The sequence below is a fragment of the Anser cygnoides genome, chromosome 1, assembly GCF_040182565.1.
Source record: "Anser cygnoides isolate HZ-2024a breed goose chromosome 1, Taihu_goose_T2T_genome, whole genome shotgun sequence".
In the NCBI taxonomy this organism is placed as follows: Eukaryota; Metazoa; Chordata; class Aves; order Anseriformes; family Anatidae; genus Anser; species Anser cygnoides.
The window spans coordinates 64,804,822-64,824,732 of record NC_089873.1 but is presented as its reverse complement, the minus strand read 5'-3'; the positions used below and the strand labels follow the sequence as shown (position 1 = coordinate 64,824,732).

Here is a 19,911-nt window from a genome sequence, read left to right as displayed (position 1 = left end):
TTGCTGCCTGCACAGTTTGTCCCTCACGCCTGCCACGGGTTTGTCAGGAGCTGATCGCTGACGAGCGGGACCCCAGCGCTAAGCATCACCCAGCTACATCGCCTCTTCAGCACCATTCCCCCAGGCGCTCGATCATTTTTAAATACCAAAGCGTGGCAAACACCCAGCGTCATTTGTGTTACCCCAAAGTAAAGCAAGAAGAGGACAAGCTAACGTGCAGGACGACAAACCGGCCGACTAGGAGCTGTGACGGGCTGCCACAGACTCCCCTCTTTTGAGGGGTAAAGAGAGGCTCTGGGCTTTCCTTCTAGGACTAGCGCTGTAACCCTCAGCTACCGTGCTGCTGCCCAAACTTCTCTTTATTCCTCCAAAACCCAAACTCCTCGCCAACTCCTCGCCCGGCGCGCAGGGAGCACCGGGCCGGGGTGGGGGTGTCCGGTACTTACTTGAAGGTGAGGACGCAGAGGGGCCGGTAGGACTTGTGGCTGGTGTTCTCCGCCATCCGCTTGCCCCAGAAGTCGTTGGCGAAGGCGGCGGCCACGGGGGCGGCCGCCCTCACGTCGGGGTTGTTGACGATGGCCCACACGTCGTCGTGCACGAACTCCCCCGGCAGCGCGTTGCCGTAGCACAGGGCGCACAGCCCCGCCACCGCCGCCGCCGCCGCCGCCGCCGCCTTCCTGCCCGCTGCGGGCACCGGGGCCGGGGCCGGGGCTCGCTCCCGGTCCCGCTCCCGGCAGCGGGGCCCCGGCGCCGCTCCCGTCACCATGGCGCGGGTGCGGGGCGCCGCGCCGCCACCCCCGGGCCCTCCGCAGCCGCGGCGCGGGCGGGCAGCGGCGGCCGCATGCTGCGGGGCGGGCGGCGGCACCGGCACCGCCGCCGCCGCCGGCCACTCGCGCTCTGCCGGGGCGCAGCCGGCCCGCCCGCAGATAAACAGCGGCCGCCTCCCCGCGCCATCCCTCCTCCTCCTCCTCCTCCTCCTCCTGCTGCCCCCCCCGCACGCATGCTCCTTGCCGCGCCGCCACCCCCGCCCGCCACCGGCGGGGGGCCCTGCACGCCCCGCTTGGCCGGCACCCCCCGGTCCCCTCACCCCAGCCCACCTGGGGCCACGCGAACCCTCCCCCCCCCCAGGTGGGTGTGGGTGCCCTGGGGGTGCTCTGCTCGGTGGCCGGGAAGTTGGCTGGCCGCTCCGCTCCGTCCCTCGTCCGAGACGAGCCGAGGGCTGCCCCCTCTGCCCCGGCAGCGCTGTGGTGGCTGCGCCGCCTGGGAGCCCCCGCTCGCTTTCCCTTCAGGAGAGGCCGCGTCCGCATCACCTGCTCGGCCCCTAAATAAAGGGTGCGTGGCCACGGAACCGAAAAACGAGGGCTCTCTGAATGATTGTACCATTTAAATAAAACCACCCTTTTATAAACAAAAAAAAAGAACCAGCGCTACTTGGCAAAGCCACCCCCATTAACTTCTGTGAATGGACATACTGGACACGCTCCGAATATCCTCCTGAAAATAAAGATGTGCCGAGCGTCGCTCGCCACCAGCTCGTGTGGCAGCAGGCTGCTCTGTGTGTGTGTGTGTGTGTGTCGAGTGTGGGAACACGCCGAGCAGGAGCCAGGGAAAGTTCCCTTGCGGGCCGTCCAGGGCAAGCCCCCCCCAGGCTTTTCCCCCCAGCCTGTTTGGCACTCGGAGGGATCTGGTATTTTCCAAGCGCAACAGAAAGCAAGCAGGCTTTTCAGCCGGACTTTTGTAATGGCTAAGAATAGCAGTTAACTCCAAGCAGGACAGCGTGTTTATATCTGGGACGGGAGGAAACCCCACCAGAAGCGGGGCCATCAGTCAAACTTTCTCTTTAAGTGGCTGCTGAAATTTTAGCAGACGGCTCCCCAGAGCTTTCCCCAGCGTGGGACACCATTCATTGTGGTGGGTCGGTATTCATTTCCGCCAGAGTTTTCAAGCCTGGGTACGCGGAGCCAGACTGCAGCATCTCTGCCCGGGCACAGACACAAACAGCAGTTCCAGAGGCGCTGGAGTACCGAAGCCCACCGGCGCCCAGCAGCTTGGGAACAAAGTCGCTGTTGCAGACATGCCTAAAAGGCAGAACTCGGACTTTCTGTGGCATAAATTAAAATGCTGACAGTTACTGGGAGGAGGGACAGGGAGAAGGACAGACAGTAACACTGACAAAAGGAAAGGAACGTCTGTAAGGCTTAAAGGCTGAGATTGCCTTAGAGTGGAATCCAGGTGATATGTGAAATCCTGAATTACTCTACCAAGCCAAATCTACAATCCCCTGTGGTTCTGAATCGAGCACCTAAGGCTGTAACTGCTCTCCGGGGCAGATGTGCCACGCGGGGGCGAGGCAGCCCCAAGGCTCTCAGTAGCGCTGCGGCTGCGAGCCCAACAAAGCGGGTGCCTCCAGCCCAGGGCAGCCGCCAGACAACTCCACGCTGGGGCAGGGAACACAACTCTCCATTCACCATCCAAGATTGTCACAAGTCCCAGCGTCCACCCGTTAAGCTTAACTAGTTCACCACAGAAAGCTCACAAAAATGAAGGGTTCTGAGTTGGTAACTTAGGAGTAGATTACAAAATCTCATTTCTAATCAAGGGATTTAGTGCCAGTATCTCGTAACAGTAACATGCACACCACATAGCACAAGAGATGTACTCCATGGAATAAATAACACAGCTTCGTGATCTGTGATTTCCCATTTGCTTTCATAACCTGCCATGCTTGATGACACCAGAAAGCATGGAAAGAGCCTCATTCTGCCCTCGCTGTCTTTAGGAGAGCGCTAACACTGACAATCAGCTCTCATCTAGCATGGAAACCCAGAGTGTGAGTGGGATAAAACCCCTACATCCTTTTTTACCTGTTTTCTTTCACACTTATCAAACTGTTTTCCAGGAAATGTAGTTAACACGGATTTGTCAAGTTTCCTTTACGAGGAGGTGATGCTGCTCCCACTTCCCCATGCGAGATGAAAAGATGTATCAGATATTTACTTTATTCTCTCATTCAAAAGTCTGAAAGAGACAAATAATGCTCACGTCAAACACGGAAGAAGACCGCCTGTTCTTAACATGAAGACCTGCTGAAATAGTCTTTTCCTTTTCACAGTGTGAAACCTTGTAACTCAGCAGTCATTGTCACAGACTGAAATAAGAATATTATCTACTTCTAGAATCTCTGACCGCCTATAAAGAAACTAACAGCAAATAGCAAGAATTCAGAAGGTAGAACACACATTCACCACTTGTATTTTAGGTTTTAAGACGATGCATGTACGTGGAGGGGGGAGAGAGTGAGGGAGAGACGGAAAGGGCAAGGGAGAGAAGGGAATCCAGGGGTGGGATGGTTTGTTCCAAAGCTGCTTTGCCACTTCCAAAAATATCTGGTCTAATGAGGAGCATTTCTCCCTCCTGCAAGCCCTGATTCTTTACCTAAAGTAGCCATGTCATAACTTCCGAAATTTAAAGCCAAATTGCTTCTCAGAAAAGCAAATCTGAATTATGGGATCATAGTTGAAGCACTCCAGCTATTTGGCTGTTTACTTGTATTTGAATCACAAGTTTCGTGCCAGCTATGGAAAAAGATTAACAAACGGCTGCTAAAACTAGAGACCTTGCAACTAATTACATGCAATGCTCCAAGAACTCGCTCCACTAATTGAGCAGAGCTCACTACTTCTGAAGTAGGAAAGTTTAGCCTCCACTCAGAGTAAAACATAAGGCAGGGTGTACACAGCAGCAGACACATCTGAACCGCTGCACTTCAAAGGGTTGAGCACCAATTGATCTGTTATTATCTGAAGATGGCAACAGCTCAAAGGCAGAGAGAAACTGGGGAAGTTTTAAGTATAAAGCTTAAACGTGGACTTCTGACGAGTTTAGCTTTGCGTTGACTGATTAGAGTATAAGAATGCGGTAAATACAATTTAAAAGTTAAATTACCATATGGTCATAGCTAGAGGTAAATTTCTAAAGTAGAACATGTAAATAGTTTCTTGCTGTCTGAACAAATAATTTTACATTTAAACTAAGCCACTTGGTAACTGGTACAATTGATTTTTGCTTGTAGTCAGTTACCGAATGGTTTTGCAATTCATTTCAATAACCCCAGGCTGAAACTCTGTATCTGCTATGCATATAATCTTTGGTTTCTACTACGCATATAGTCTTTGGTTGGTACAAATTATGTTCATTCCATTAAAAAAAAAAAAAAAGACTTAAAAAAAAATGAGGCAGCCATCATATTCTGCCAGCTATTAAAGGACATTGCCATCTTAAATGAAGGAGTGCCGCAAAACCTGGAACTGAGTTTGGCATTTAGTCCCAGCGTGCCATCTGTGTTGGAAGAGCCATGGCGAGACAGCAACCCATGTGGTCCAGAGCCCCTCCGAGCAGTTCAGCGCAGGCATCGCTCTGTTTGGCCAAATAGGATTTGGACTGCGGAGTTCCCAGGAGAACTGCAACAGAGTCTGAAATCAAACACTGCGCTGGACTGAGCTAGAGCAATCCTAATTATGATCCTCTTTGCATGTTGCCATATTGATTTACTTCTAGGTCTATGTAGGCTACAGGAAGTTTGTCTTTGGCAGACTCTTCCTGAAGCCCAGTGAAAGTTCTTATGGTTTTGTTTTCCCTTTCAACTGCGGGTGAGAGCCAGAAGTACTGCAAGAAGGAGAGGAAAACTTCTTGCCCTTCGTACCCGGCAACTTTTGTTCTGGTCCTGTGATCCTTAGGAGACAAAGAGATCTAATATCCTCAGGATGACCTTTCATTTTCACAGGCATGCAGCATTTCAGTTCAGCCTACAACCTCCTAATAAACCTGCTCTCCGTGGCAGTCATGGTGTGTGCTAAATATTAGTACCAAAAACACAAAGCCCTGAGTTTTCCCAAAGCAGTATCAACAAGAAGATAACACGTGACACAAACCACTTGGTGGAGCCCCGTGGATGCACATTTCCCCTCGCTGACACAGATGGCGAGTAACAGAATCCTCCGTGACCCACTTTTAGATGCGTTTGTCACCTGCTTCACATGCTCGTGTAAAATGAGAGATTTCAAGCTGGAGGAAAGCTTGCAATAGTTGTTACCGGATTAGCAGGAATCTCTTTTTCAGCTCATACAACAAATGCATTTTCTGCCTTTGACGAGACCCGGTTTAAGCTTTAGTCTATGGGCGAGGCTGTACGGGGTCTTTAACCCCCCCCCCAGCGGAAGCAACATCCATCATTTGGCAGAGGGAAGAGGCGTGGGACAATCTGTACAAAGTGACTTGTGCTTGTTATTTGCCATTTAGGGGTTGGGGACAATACAAAGGCAATAGTGGGACACAAGTCCCACTAATGAGAATAGTGAGGCTCTTCATGAGCAGAGCAGGAGCAGAATATGGCACAGGCTGCTGCAGTAGTCCACTCCAGTGGGTTCACTCATCGGCTAAGGATATTAAGGATATTAATGCTTCCCCTAAGCATTTGTGTGTGCTTGATTTGGAGGTGTGGAGCCTCGTGATGGAACAGGGAGTGGAGGAGAGAAAGTATTTTTCTTTTCTGCTTCAGCATAGAGCTGCACTTCTCCTCTAGAAGCACTGCAGACATCACCCAAAGCCAAAGAGAGTTCTCGGCCTTGCCCTTGCCTGTAAGAGCAATTTTATAGCATAAGAGCAAGGGAAAAGTGCAGCCTACAGGGCCTGAGTCAGAAGAGTTATCACTTGTAATGTTCATCTATTTAATGCTGATTAAGTACAAGACAGGGTAAGTTGAATTTTTATGTGCTTCACGGAAATCAGCTAGTGACTCAGAACCACAAAAATGAAAAACAGAAAACTCAGGACGGTCTCAGTTTTGGCTGAGGGGATGAGGGAGTCAGATGACCCAACATTTCTTTCACTTACAGTGCAAAGCCCTGGACTGCATTTTTGCTGTAGCTGGAACACTGTGTCTCACTGCAAGCACGTCAGAATGAGTGTGAGGCTGTTTAGTGGCAATCCTGATGGAGAGAAGTTGTTTTAAAAGGACAGCTTTCCTGAGAAATGGGCATGAGTAACTCAGCTACCACACGCTTCCTACTGTGCAAAGAGATGATTTACTGTGTAAATGGTCATGTGGCTGTAAGGTTGGATTTTGAACTGCTGAGAGCATCGGAGTCAAAAGCAGCATAAGAAACGGCTTTGGGCACAGCACCCAGATCCATACTGCTACTGCACTGAGGCACTGGATTCCGAAGAAGGATCTGATTTTGGTGAGATGAAGGAGGCTTTTTTGGCTGTGGACTGAACTGCCTCAGTTTAACTCGACTCTGCTCAGCCTTCAGAGCTGGCTGTACATTTCACAATGTAATTGCCTCCTAGAAGTTCGTATGTTGAAATAATTACGGAGTTTGAAGCCCCCAAGTCTGTCCCCTATTCAGATTCAGCTGGTGTGTTTTTCCTGGGCATCTCTGAGCTGGAACTCAGTAGCAGTCCTCACCTAAAACTAACTGATTTACACAAAAGATCTGGCATCCCTAGTTCCTATTGAATTGCAGTCACTGCAAATGGTCTGATAAAATCAGATAGTCAGATAAAATCAGGAAATCTCTACATTTATTCTCTGATTACCAAGCAAGCTCAATTTCATCATGATGAAGTAGCAGCCAGTGGTTACAATTATCTTTCTTTTCTTTCATCTAGTTTTTAATATTTGGGTTTAAGATGGAAAAATTACAAATGAATAAATCTGCACCAAGTCCAGTCAAGATTTTCCTCTGTATAATAATATTATTCATATCTCTACAATGACGTACAGCTGGAATAAATTTTTAGTAAAAATATTAAAAACTATATTGTAGAATAAGCCACATGGAGTCCCTGTAATTTGAGGAAGGTAAAGTTTTCATAAAAGCTATTGAGAAAGGAAGATATTTTTTTTCAGGTGACTTTTTTGGATTTTATTTTTGCAAGCAAACACACTTTTGCTTTACAGTGCTCAACTTTCTAGTGTTTATGTTGAACAAACCCTTGAGATAAAAACAATTCATCAATCAGCCACTCTGGACACTGCTTCTTCTCACTAGACCTCTTACACAGAGGTGTACCGAGCTGCTCAAGCGGTGTTAAAGCAAAGTTTTGAGCTGCAGTTACAATGACCCAACCCAATGCTGGTGCTACACAGGCTGGAAAGCTGTTTCTCAGCCCTGCCTTTCACCTGCAGACATCCCCATGTGCCGGCTGCTGTTCTTACAAAGCGTCTGAGAAATTCACAGGCAGCCAATAGATCAGTTAAAATCGAAGCAGAAAAACTCCATACAGCTTCTCAAGTGAAACAATTTGAATCCCCAGTTCAGTGGCCAATTGTAAAGGGCAGCATCAGGGGAAAGTGGAACGAAGAAAGAGGCAGATGGGAGTTACAGGAGTAGCTTTTCAGCGCTCCGTTTTCTCTCTGCATTGTTTCCATGGACCATACACCTAAACCACCCTCAAACTGGAGGCAGGATAAATTGGACCCTCCCTAGAGATCCTTGCTTCTTCAGCACTCATCTGCACTCCTGTGAGTCTGCTGTGGACAGACAAAATATGTTGCAATGCTTGAGGAATTTTTAATAAAAATATTAAGGCCATTCTGAATGAAAGTGATTATCTACTTATGAGAGCACCAGAGGGAATGGTAGAATGGTAGGTGCAGATGGCACCTGGGTCAGCAGGTCGTCAAGACGCCAGCACATCTGTGCATTTTACCAGAACTTCCTTAAACTAAAGACAGACTAAGCACAGAGCAAGACAGAGGACAGGCTATAAACCAGAGCCCTCAAGAAGTGATGAAAGGAAGAAAAGAACAGGCTTAGAGCCATAAACTACCCAGATAAGGAGAGAAAAGTAAATCCTAATCCAGGGGCGGAAGAGGATGAAGAAACAAAAGATCACTGCCAGCTCCTAAGAGGTACAACAGCAGCACTTGGCTTCCAATCCAAGAAGAACCCAGGAGACACGATGAGATGTCTACAGCTGGTGTCCCTTTCCCTCTGCACCACTGCAAGTAATCTGGGCCAGACCACTTGGATTCATATCTCTTGGCGCTTGGGAGCATGAGGGTGCACAATGTGTGTAAATTCTGGTTTGTGTCAGGTAAAATCACCTTTCTCTCCTATATTATCTCACAAAGAGCTTTGTTGCCTTGTTATGGCTGCATTATGGCAAAGTGAGTTTGGAGAACACAAACCTGGCAAGGTTAGCCGTACCAACCACATCTACTAACACTACTTACATTCCTTCTATCCACCTGAGTGCAAACTTTTGGCTCGCCTGAAATGCTCTGGAGAGACATTCGTGTATCTTTTCTCAGTTATCCCCATGATGAGTACAAAAGTACAAGCTCAGGATTTCCAGCTCCTCCTGCTAGTAGGTACCGCAGGGCTCCTTCCTCTCAGAGCCCGGGAACAAGGCTCTCTCCGAGGAAACGAGTCTCTCATCCTTTCTTATGCCCACCCACACTCCATTCTCCTGCATCATTCCACTCCAGCTTTCTTCTCAGTTGGTAGGAACTTGTAACCTTTGAACTGATATTCTTAAACAATTAAAAAAAATTACTGAGTTTTGCCTCATTTGGGAACTTACAAAGTTTCCCATGGCTTCAGCCCACAGCCAAAAGTCATCCGCAGATCAGCTGAAGCACTCCTAGGGTCCCTGCAACGGGAGTCGGGAAGCTTTCTGGGCAGTATTCGCAGCCTGGAAGATGCAGAAATCAAAACCAGCCACAGACCGAGAGCATACCCACTGCGCTCACTGCCACTAAACTTGCCCAGCAACACCTCTCAGTGGTGTTTTCTGTCACCTCTGGTAGACCAAAAATTTCAGTCCAGCCTGCTTAATGATGACTCATTTGTGCTTTGCTAATTTCTGGTTTGTCCACAGCAATGCAAAACATCAATGTGTGAAGCCCTCCAAGAGAGGGAAACTCCAGCCTGGACAGAAACTCCACAAACACAGCCAGCCTCAGCACATTGCCCCTGCTCTTTTCTTCCATCCCTGGGCCATGGCATCCAAGGAGCCTCAGGGAAAATGCCGGCACAGCCCAACTCTGAAGAAATGCCACAGAGATCACCGCGCACCTTGTGATTTGGGCCTGTTTCTAGTTATTTCTGTTCTCCATAGATCAACAAGGGTGAGGAATGTGAAAATCCTAAAGACGGGGTTAGTCTTTGGCATGAGGCTGGCGTCTGCCACGGGAAATTAATCCATTCTAAGCTGCAGCGAGCTGAGCTGCTGAGACTGTATTCGTGTCACCGAGACCGCTTATACTCACTGCTGCTCTGTGAACTCTTCTTAGTCAGCCTTGACAGTGGCTTACATCTTGATTAAAACAATAGCCCACGGATCATGATCCATTAAATAAAGATTCATAAAAATGATGTTAAGGGAGTCATTCTTCCTAAGTTCACCTTCCAAAATATTTTGGGGAGATGAATAAAGCAATAGTGGGGATTTTATTTATTTATTTTTTTTTTTGGAGAAGGGGGATTAGAGGGTCCCAGGGCACTTTGTCACTGAAATAATCACATCTGTCAGATAAATTGGCAGAGCTATTACATTTAGTTTCTAGAAAGAGTTCCTCATATGCTGAGATCGTGGATACCTCACAAAAGATTTGCTCTCCGGTCAGTTGAAGCAAAATAACATTAGAGAGGAAAAGTAGTTCACAGCCAGTTAATGTTTTTGATTTTCTGAATGTCACGTTGTCCAAAAAGTTGATGAGAAAACGAGGGCTCATAAGGGGCGACTTGACAGGAATCACATTTTAATTTCCTTTGCAAAATTTTGGAAGCTTCTCTCTCTAACTCTCCAGTGGCCACCTTGCTGTCACTGCCTTTTGGGGGCTCACGTATCCACCCTACGAAGAACAGACATCCCAAGGCCTTTCCTTTTCTTCTTTTGCAAGATGCAGTCAGAATCCCATTACATTTTTTAATTTGTTTAACTGGCTTCTAACTTTTCAGACCCCTGTCATGCCACAAAACTGACTGATGAATGACAGGGCCCTGCTAGGTCTGTCTAGTGTGTAATATGAGCTCCCAGGGCTGGAAACAATAAAACACAATTTTCTGAGAAATGGGGTTTTGTAAGAGACATGCTAGCCCTGACTTCGCCACACCCTTTGATTTTGTCAGCTGCAGTTCAGCAAGTTACGGCTGGATTTCGTTGCAGTTTCTATTATTACGAGTCCTCGGTTCTCAAAGGTAGGGAGGATATTCTGGGTAGCTCAAGGTCATTTAGGAAGAGGGCTGATGAGTGCCGTGCCGGAGCCTCGCTCTGCACGTACAGGAGCTGGTGTAAGAGTTGCATAATGACACGGCCACGGCTCACACTGAGCAGTCTGTAAGAGACAAGAATTTCAGATGAATCGGAGGGCAGTCCCTCCCCTCCCACAATGACCTCCTTGGCCAACCTGCTTGGAGCTGCCCTGAGCTGAAATTCCTATCTATCTTTTAGCATTACATTTTCAAAGGACTGTGGCTTGAAAAGAACAAAGAAAGACTACCGTTAGAGTCCGGCATTCAGCTATTATTGTCACATGCTGGTTTGGAAACTAAGTAAAGAAATGTTAATGTAAGGTTTCAGCTCGCTGTCGTTAATACAGTCAGGCTGTCCTGGAAGAAAGGCTTCCTCAAAACTCAGAACACTCTTTCTCTGGCTTTCTAGGCAGAACTGATCAGATCCCAATCCAGGCAGGGGAACAAGCCAAAGAAACAGTGGAAGAAAGGAAGCCTTTTTGCTTCATCGTTCAACAAATCTGAAGCAGCAGAGGTGCAGGAAAGCTGGGAGCTCTGCCCAAGGCTACAGAGGAACTTGGGCAGGGGACAGAATCAGGAGCTGCACACAGCCCTCCCGGCTGTGGGGCCATCTCCTACCTCTGAGGTACACAACGGACTGGGAAGGGACACGGATCTCACTGGCTCTGTTCTGCTTCATGCTGGGAAAAGACGGCAGGAGCGAGGGATGTGGGCATCGGGCATCAGCATGCTGGCGCTGCTGGGACAAACTTCAGTAAAAGCTGTTGTTGCAGCTCTTCACAGAGGCAGCTATTTCTCTGCCCTATCCAAGCACCTCTACAGGGGAGGCTGGAACAAGGCTTTCCCCAGCCTTCCTGAAGTTTTCCTGTGGACTGTTTCAGTCTTTGCACTCTTGAGATTTTGAGATAAAAGTGGGACAGGGCTTTGCTTGGGAGACAAAATCCTGTGCCCTCAGGACATGACTATCTGTAAATCAACCTTAGAGCAAAATCCCCAACGGGCAGTAAGGTAGGATGCCACATCATTACAGCATCTTGCAGCAGACCGTGCTTGTGTCAGAGTCAGAGAAGCAGGAACGCATGTGCCCTTACAGTGACAGCATAGGAGATTTTGTTTTGGTTTTGAATAAATGATTGATAGGGTAAAGGCAACTGGGGGAACAGGTCAAACAAAGCTAATGAAAAAAGTAAATCCAGTCGTCATCCTGTTATATCACTTGCTAATAGAGTGGTGTTTAGCAATAGCTTGTGTGTTGTAAGGCTTAAGGTTATCAGCAGAGTGACTGCAGAGAGCTGTTTAGAATTCATCCCACATCTGCAACTATAACCCAGCAATTTAGACAAAAACATGCACTCTCCATAGGTGCGTGGCACAGGCTATTACAATTATTAATATAGTAATAGTCATAATAAATGACACATTGAGTGTATTTGTTATTCAGTGGAAAACTTAATTATAATATCCAAGCTGGCAGCAATTGATTTACTTTTTGTTATCTCTGAAATTGTATAATTAGTTCCCAAGTTACAACTCCTGTGAAATCTCTGCCTTGTAGGGGGTAGGAGATCTGGAGTTACAGCTGCAACCATTGCTCTTTCTGGCAAAGAGAGCTTTCCCTTGAGAATATTAATTTTTAACATAAAAATGAAAAATGAGTAAAATTATGTCGTATAAAAAAGGGAATGCTCTGTATGAGCCTCTCATGGAGTCTGCCCTCATGTTGGAGGGATGTCCTTGGTAAAAGGAGCTCTCTAGTGTCCAGTTGCAATACTGCAGTTCGGAAAGACGATGCTATGAGCACACAATCTAATAAAATAAATGTGCAAAGCAAATGGAAGGCCTATGTCTCTTGCTTGAGGTACTTAGTGCTAATGCATAACGTGTAAAGTGCTACTTAAATGTCACTATAACCCAAACCAACACTGTACTCAAAGGCTTTAAGGCATGAGGCAGAGCTCTCATTTGTTCCCACCTATCCTTCTCTAGCTGGTTTTTTTTTTTTTTTTTTTTTTTTTACCTTTTTACTTCTGCTGCACTTCTGAAGTAGCTCCTGCTTGGTTTGTGGGGCAAGAATGTGCGTGCACGTCTGCCAACATCCAGGCCACGGCAAAAAGATTTACAATTTTACTCTCTTCCCTTTCCAAAGACAGCAGAAGTGCCCGCCATCTGGGAATCCAAGGTCAGGTGCAAATAACAGCTTGAGGTAGAATATTTGGTACAAATGAATGCCTAATTGCAGCTGCTGACAATTAATGCATGCACCTGATAATGCAAAACTGTCTCGTGCCAGACAAAACAAGCCTTTGGTCACTAATCACAAAAAGCAAAGTATAAAAAAGATGCGTGGATAGTAGTTTATGAAGGTGGCTAGTCACTCTGTCTTTCTAAAATGAAGACCTCAACGCTTTAACTAGCAGTTATGATGCGGGTTTGGCTGCATGCTACAATAATAAATACATTGCCTTTACACTGCTTTTAGTGCTTGTGTTCTGCTTTTCAACAGGTTAGTAATAAGCTCACTAACATTGATAAAAATGAATTTAAAAGTATATCTGGTCGTCACTGGATATCATGGAGAATAATGACATGACAAATTGGCAAACTGAGATTATCTGCAAATATTATGAGAGACACTGGAAGCTCTTATAAAATATACCATCATTTTAATAGCATTTTGCTATTACAGTAACTCCCTTGTGGATACTGTGGTTTAATATTGCAAGTATGAAAAACGATGACACAGTTGAAGCTTTGCCACTGAAAAGCACGATCTTGTGTTTCCTAAACCCTCCTTCTACAGCAGGATTTACTTTAGAGTAGAAAATAAATTAAGATATAATAATTAACTAAATGTGTTTCAAAGGCAAGAAGTCCCACACAGGGCTAAGTTGCTCACCTTTAATCACTACAAACAAAATGATGATGGATTCCCTGCAAGCTACTGCGAGCCAGGAGTTGAAACCTTCCGCCTTTCGATGTGTTCTCAGCAGTTTCTTCTTCTCCCATTATTGGCCTCCATTATTGGTGTTCAGTGTACAGAGAAGCCATAGTTTTAGTAGCTGAAAAATAATTTCAAGAATAAAAGCCACAAACAACAAAGCATCCTGCCAGACTCCATTCAGTCACGACGATAATCGTTTTTCCTCCACCCAGCATTTCAGCTGAGATTTAAAGTGATTACTCTTGCTAAATGCAAAGCCCATCAGTACATTATTACGTTTAAGCAGCATATGAAAAATCTGCAGCCCTTTTTCCTTTTTTTTTTTTTTTTTTAATTCTTTCAAACCTGCAGTCATGGCGGCAATAGTTTGACGATTCTTGTGGCTTTTTTCAAAATACACCAAACTGTCGATATTTTCTGAACAGAAAGCTGAAGTTAAGTGTTTCTTGCTTTCTCATAAAGTTCTTTGAAAAAAAAAAAGTCCTCTGATGCTTAATCTCAAAAACTTGTTCCTTTTTCATTGAGATTAGGATTAGATCTTCTTTTCAGATCTCCTGCATAACCTAGGACAGAGAACTTCACCAAGTCCATGGCTAGGTTCAGTTTTAATTGCAGTGTTGGCTCCCAGTACACCACAGAGCCCTCGCTCACCCCTGCCAATGTCAATGAAAGGTCGTTGTTGAATTCAAATGGACTGGAGCTGAGCCTTAGGGAAGACGGCAGCTCCTGGGGTACCGCAACCAGTTGTCAGGGAGAACCTGCTATTTTGCTCTGTATCTTCTTCAAAAATGGTAAACCAGAAGATGTGTAAACTGTGTTCTAACAAGAATAAAATCCATAATTCAGGACAGCACAGAAAGCACCTGGTTTCATGCTTCATTTCCATTTCTAAACATAGAAGAGGCTCACAGAAGCATCTGCTGAGCTTCTGAATGAGTTTGGATCAGCTGCGAGTTCCCGTATGCCAAAAGCAAGCCAAACTCACACATGAAATCAGGCAAATCTCAGTGACAACAGGTCAGTTTACATCCCAAACTGAGAGCACATCTGGGTTGATGACAAAGGTACCTGACAGAAAAAAAAGCAGAAACTTTGCATGCCCTTCACAACACGAGATTTCAATAGATTGTTGCAAGAAGTAGGTACCTTTTAGTTTTCCATTTCAGCTTTTCTCTCTCCACTTATTGACAAGGATGGTCAGATTAGATGGAGATTTGCAAGTGGGAAAAGATATTGCTGTTCCATGAAGAGGTTCAATTTAGTAAGGTAAATAGTTAAAGCAAAACCTAAGACTCCGGGGTATCTCCAGCACGTGCCTCAGATCACTGGCTCTGGATTACAGCCTGAGGGCTACAACAAAATCAGTGGAAACTCCAGAGAGCAGATCAGATCTTCTGGAGTGCCACTGGCTGTACAGAAGAAAGGTCTTCATTTGCTTGGTTTGAAGAGCTCTTGAAAAGAAAAATTACTTGGAGTACACAAATAATGGAAAGTGTCACTCTTGCTCTCAGCTGCAGGATTTTATTCTCCTCAGTGGGGTGCAACATTTATCTCTGTCTTGGCTATTTGATGAAGGAAAAGATGCAGCACGTCTGCAATCGCTTCTGATCTGCCACAGCCGGCACGAGTCAGCCAAACCTGGCAGAAGTGATGGAATTTGTCGTCCCCCGGGGACTGTGAAGGGCACGTCCACTTGTAGCACCCGCCACCACCCGCACAAACATCCGCAGGGGCCACGCAGGGTCACAGCCCTCAAGTCTAAAGGGAACAGCAGCAGGTACCAGCACAAGGCACGCTAACAAAACAGCAGCCATTGCTGCTGGTGCTTTCTGCCATCTCTACCACTGTGAGAAACGGAAGGCTTGTGGACGTGGGGTGACACTGCCAAAGCAAGAAGTATCCGCATCCCCTTTTCAGAAATGCACTGTAGTAGATCTGTGCTGCCACAGGAACACGGCACAGAGATGGTGAGACACCTCCAAGGAGGCTGGCACAGCCCAGGGACCAGCTCTAGGAAATCAGCAGTCACATCCCTGTGATGCTGCCCTGATCTCACCATCCCTGCTCACCAGGGCGACTCGGTGGAGGTACATAGGGCGCTGGGGATCCGCAGCTTCAGAGCTGGTTTGGTGTCTGATCTCAGCCCTGCTGCTGAGACACAGCTGTCTTGCAGGGTTTTACAAGGTGTCTCTGCCAAGAACTTCCCAAGGGGTCGGCTTCCAGAGCAGCAAATGTTTGCAGATCTGTAATATCTGCCTTTGTCCTACGTGGCAGCTATATTTTGGAAATAGGATTTAAACTCCTTTGAGAATATAATCCCAATAGGCAGTTATGCTAAGACCCCCGTGCACATTCCAGGCAAATAACTTTAGCAAATTCTAAAACAAGTGCATACGTAACATTATTTATACTTATCAGGAGGGTACTTCATAGAGCAGGAAAAATATGAATTGGCCTGCTAAGATCAGCATTTTGGAAAAACAAAAAGTTCTTGAAAGAACTGTAGATGCTTTCCCCTACCAACAAGCCAGACGTACCAGCATACCCTTTAAAGCTTCTGGCCATCACCTTGCAAGCTTGCTTTGATTTTCCTGTGCTCTCATCTGGAGTTGCTAGGATGAGCATGGGAGTCATGCCTGAATCCCCGTAGTCCTCAGCAGACCTCCCCCAGCTGGCAGCACTGCAGTGGCAGCGCAGGTTTCCTGCTGGAGGATGGTGGAGATGCCAAAAGGCAAAGAATCTGGCCTTGCTGCTGGTGTCGGTGCTGACAGCGAGTCACCCAGCTGCCTCAGCTGAAAATTAGTCTCTCTGTCTCTCCAGTCCTGATGAATATTGATGAACTTCACAGCATCAAACGCAGCAAAGGCAGGACAGCTGTTTGAAGGGACAAACACTTCAGCTCTGGATTGGAAAGAAAGGAACAGACACAGACAAGGGAGTGGCTGCGATGAGCCAAGGCAGCCTTCTCCCTCATTTGTCAAACGGTGATTTACAGACACACTTCCATTCACCCTGTGGCTGCCATTTTCCACATCCTATGTCCACAAATCTCTCTTGCTAATTAGATAGGCAATATGTGGGCTGCCTCCTCTATAAAAAGCTTCTCTGAACTGGGATGCTTCCCAGCTCATTTTAATAAATCATGACTGTAATTAAATTCTTTTGCTGTATATTTCTGCAATAAAATCTGTATCATTCACTTTTCAGCCTTTTTTTGCTGGCCAGCTATCATTTTATCTTGCTTCTGAAGCTGCTTTTCCTGCCTGGTCACTTGAAGAGTACCATCTGCTTGGAATCACCAGTCTAATTCAGCTTCTTTCTCCTCGTCCGCACCTTCAGAGCCTTTCCTCATTCTGTCCATCCCCAAAGTCCCACTTATGCTTCCAGCCACTGCCCCTACCATCAGTGACTTCTTCAACTCACTCAATTTTTCAGCTCAACAAGGCCGTCCTGTTGCCTCAAGGGCCACTTTTACCAGCGTGCTAACAAGTGAACCTGACACGACCCCTTCCCAACCCCTTCTTAGCTGTAATTTCCCTTTTGTGCTGGCAGGAGGTGGAGAGGAAGCCCTGAGCTGGGTGCTCACACTCCCTTGGGTTTGGGGAAGCAACAAGGCTTGCAATGATTACAGCCAGGGCACCAGCCAGCTGGCTGCAGGCTACGGCCACCTCAAAGCAAATACAACTGCCTGAAGCAAGGGTTGGTAATGCCGGCCACGATGGACAGGCAGGGTGTTGGCTAAGCAGCGTGTTTCATTATCAATTTCAGTAACTTATCTGAAAGAATTTGGCCAGAAGAAAAAAAAAAAACAAAAAACAAACAAAAACAAAACAAAAACAAACAAACAAAAAACTGCAATTGGAAATAATTCCCTATTTCTTCACGAGAGCTGCAGTTCTGAAGCCTCAGATGGCCAAGGTTCACACCTGCTGAGACACAGCATGTTGCCTATAGCCCATGGCAGCCCATCAGGGCAGGACTCAGGTGGGCGAGGGAGGTTCACTGGGCCCAAGGAACCATCCTGTACCAGAGACCGTGCCACGAGGTACTCAAACCACAGCTCTGAGAGCCGTGCCTGTGGTGGTGCCTCGCCAGGACTGTCTGCCTGCTGCAGGCTGCACCTTTTAGCTACAGACTTGAGGGCCTCGACAGAAAGTGATTAGTATTATTATTATTTTTTAACCATCAAAGTAAGAATTTTGCACAGAGAAAAAAATATTTTCTAACTGGTTCTGCCAGCAAAGACCTCGAGGCAAACTGAAGCACAGACACTTAAACACGTTGCCCACTGACCATAGCGAAGGCTGTAGGTACAGCTGGGAGGAGAACCCAAAAGCCCCCATCCTCTGCTTTAAATCTCACTCCATCACCAGCCTTCACTTAATTTTAATAAAGGTCCTGTCAATCCTAGTGCCTAGAGATAGTAAGACTGACCTCAGGAGCCATGTTTTGGCAAAATGGCAAAAACCTAAATGACAAAAGAGACATAAAAGGACTGAGAAGCTGGACAGGATCTGGGTCTGCTAAAACAGTGTAGACATCGAGTTTTTTCCTTGGTTTAAAAAAACATTTCAGAGACAGGGATGCGTGAAGCAGAATCTTGTTTTGTGCTCATTCAGAAAACTTCTCAACAACTTTTTTTAACAGGGTCATGTTTAAAAGGGAGAGCCCTTTATCTTTCACCTCCTCAAAAGCATACTGAAAGAAGTGATAATGTATGAGGTTATAATATAGAGTCGGTATAAAACGTTCGTTCATATACATTCGTTCATTTCAGATTCAGAATAGACTGAGATATGCCTCTTTTTGCATAACTCCAAGCTCAGCTTTGAACATGTAAGTGGGAAAATTAACATTAAAATGAAGCCTTAAACTGCAGTTCCTTGAAAGATGCAGAGCATGAAGAATTCAAATGGCTCTAACTCAGTGACCCAGTTAAAATATACAGCTCAGGACTGCAATTTGGTGGCAGGCATTTCAGAGACATCAGAAGGTGGAGGCTGCCTCTGCCCTTCTCCCAGCTCAGCTGCAAGCTGGTCTTCTAATGCAGGCCCCAGAAACAAGCAGGTGGCCAGAGCACTTTTCCCTAGAAGGCATTCCCATGAGGTGGGATCATCCTCAGGCCTTACCAGGTAACAGGAAAATACTTGAGACTGCAGATGGGCTCCACAGAGAGGTGTCGAGGTATCATACGATCAGGGGTAATACCATGTAGGTACCACCTATATTGAAAATGCAGCTGCTGCTCCACAGTCGTATGAAGTCAAAATGTGTTCTATCAGATGACGGAGAAATAACATCTTGGCATTTTCTATTATATAAAAATGGTTTTGTTGAAAAAGGCAATATCTGAGTTCTGGGAACAGAGAAAATGAACTCTTTTTTTTTATATATTTATTAGAAAAAGCATATTCTGAATACAGCAAGCAATCAAGTGAGCTAATATACAGCACTATCATGCTGTATGGGTACAAAAACAGTGCCCTTGCCCTGCAGAAGGGTAGCAGAGCACAGCATCAGCGTGAGGGGCCTCGTGAAGCGTTGCCCTCAGGATCCCCGAGTTGCCTGGCTTCCTCCAAGAAAACTCACAGACCATCATGAGGGAAGCTAAAGTGACAAAAGTTGTCATCTTTTCCACTATGCCTTTTGTCTCCTTGTGACAAGCCGCCTTATTTTCAAGGGGAAATGCAGGAACAAGGGAAGCTTACGGCCACTGCAGCACCCCCCGCGTGGGAGCACAGGCAAGGACGGACACCAGGAGCGCCAGCCCCAGCCCTGACAGTCAGAGCCACAGCAAAGCCTTGGTTTCCCTGTGGATTATCTGCTAGGGGAAAAGGGGCAGCATGTATCTGGTGAACTTACATATTCTCAGTGCAAAAAGATGTCACAGCTGCATTCCTCTTCTTTGCATTATTAGCTTCGGGCTTTGTTTCTTTTTTCCTTCATATCCATTCGCAGCTGCCGGGCAGGGTCTGAAGGAGGGCCCCGTGCAGTAGCCGTGAGCGTGACCTTTCCGTGTTACACAAAGGATGAGCTGTGGCTGAGATAAGCAGCCTGATGCTCTCCAGGCATCCCTGCCGCAGCTCTGCCGGTGACATCCCTGGGGGACTAACGCCAGCACCTCCCAGTCACACACTGGTTTCAGAGCGCCTGTGCTCTCCTCCCTCCGCTCGGCAAAGCAGGCTCCCACAGCGCGCTTTTTAACGGCCTTTCTAAGTGACAGATCATCTGATTTGGACAGAGCTGTGAAGCAGCAACCTGCCGGCTGCTCCCTGTGCCAGAAAGCAATCATCGGTTTATCCCGTTAGGACAGTCTGAAGGTGTTCCCCCCTCTCCTCCAGCCATCCACACCCAGCCCTCACCACAAGGTCTGGCCCAGCGGGCTGGGTCAGGGCCACACAAGCAGCTGGTCTGCCACTTGGCACAGGTGAGGCGATGAAAACGTTTTGCAGGGAGCAGGGGCGTGCAGTGGGGGACCGGTGACTTGCTGGGAACCTTCCAGGGCAGCTCTACAGCCCCCTGTCCTTTCTGCTGTTTCTGATCCTCTCAGCTGTACCCCAGCCACGTCTGCTTTTCCAGGGACGGGAAGCAAAGAGTGAGGGAGTTTTGGGAATCAAGTGGCAATTTATGGTTAGAAGGCAAAATGAAAGCACCTCATACGAAATGTGTACTTAAGGAGCAACCATACAGTGCTGTAAGGCAATAGAG

General features: G+C 46.9%; 1 protein-coding gene across 1 annotated transcript in view; it reads right to left on the bottom strand.

Annotated features, from left to right (window-relative positions):
* TMTC1 (transmembrane O-mannosyltransferase targeting cadherins 1) overlaps positions 1 to 891 on the bottom strand; it is a 153,165-nt gene extending 152,274 nt beyond the window's left edge. The window contains exon 1 of the mRNA XM_048057941.2: positions 447 to 891. Within this exon, the coding sequence (XP_047913898.2) occupies positions 447 to 766 (320 nt within the window). The 5' untranslated portion in view covers positions 767 to 891. The remainder of the gene's footprint in view (positions 1 to 446) is intronic.
* Between the last annotated feature and the right edge of the window lie 19,020 nt (positions 892 to 19,911).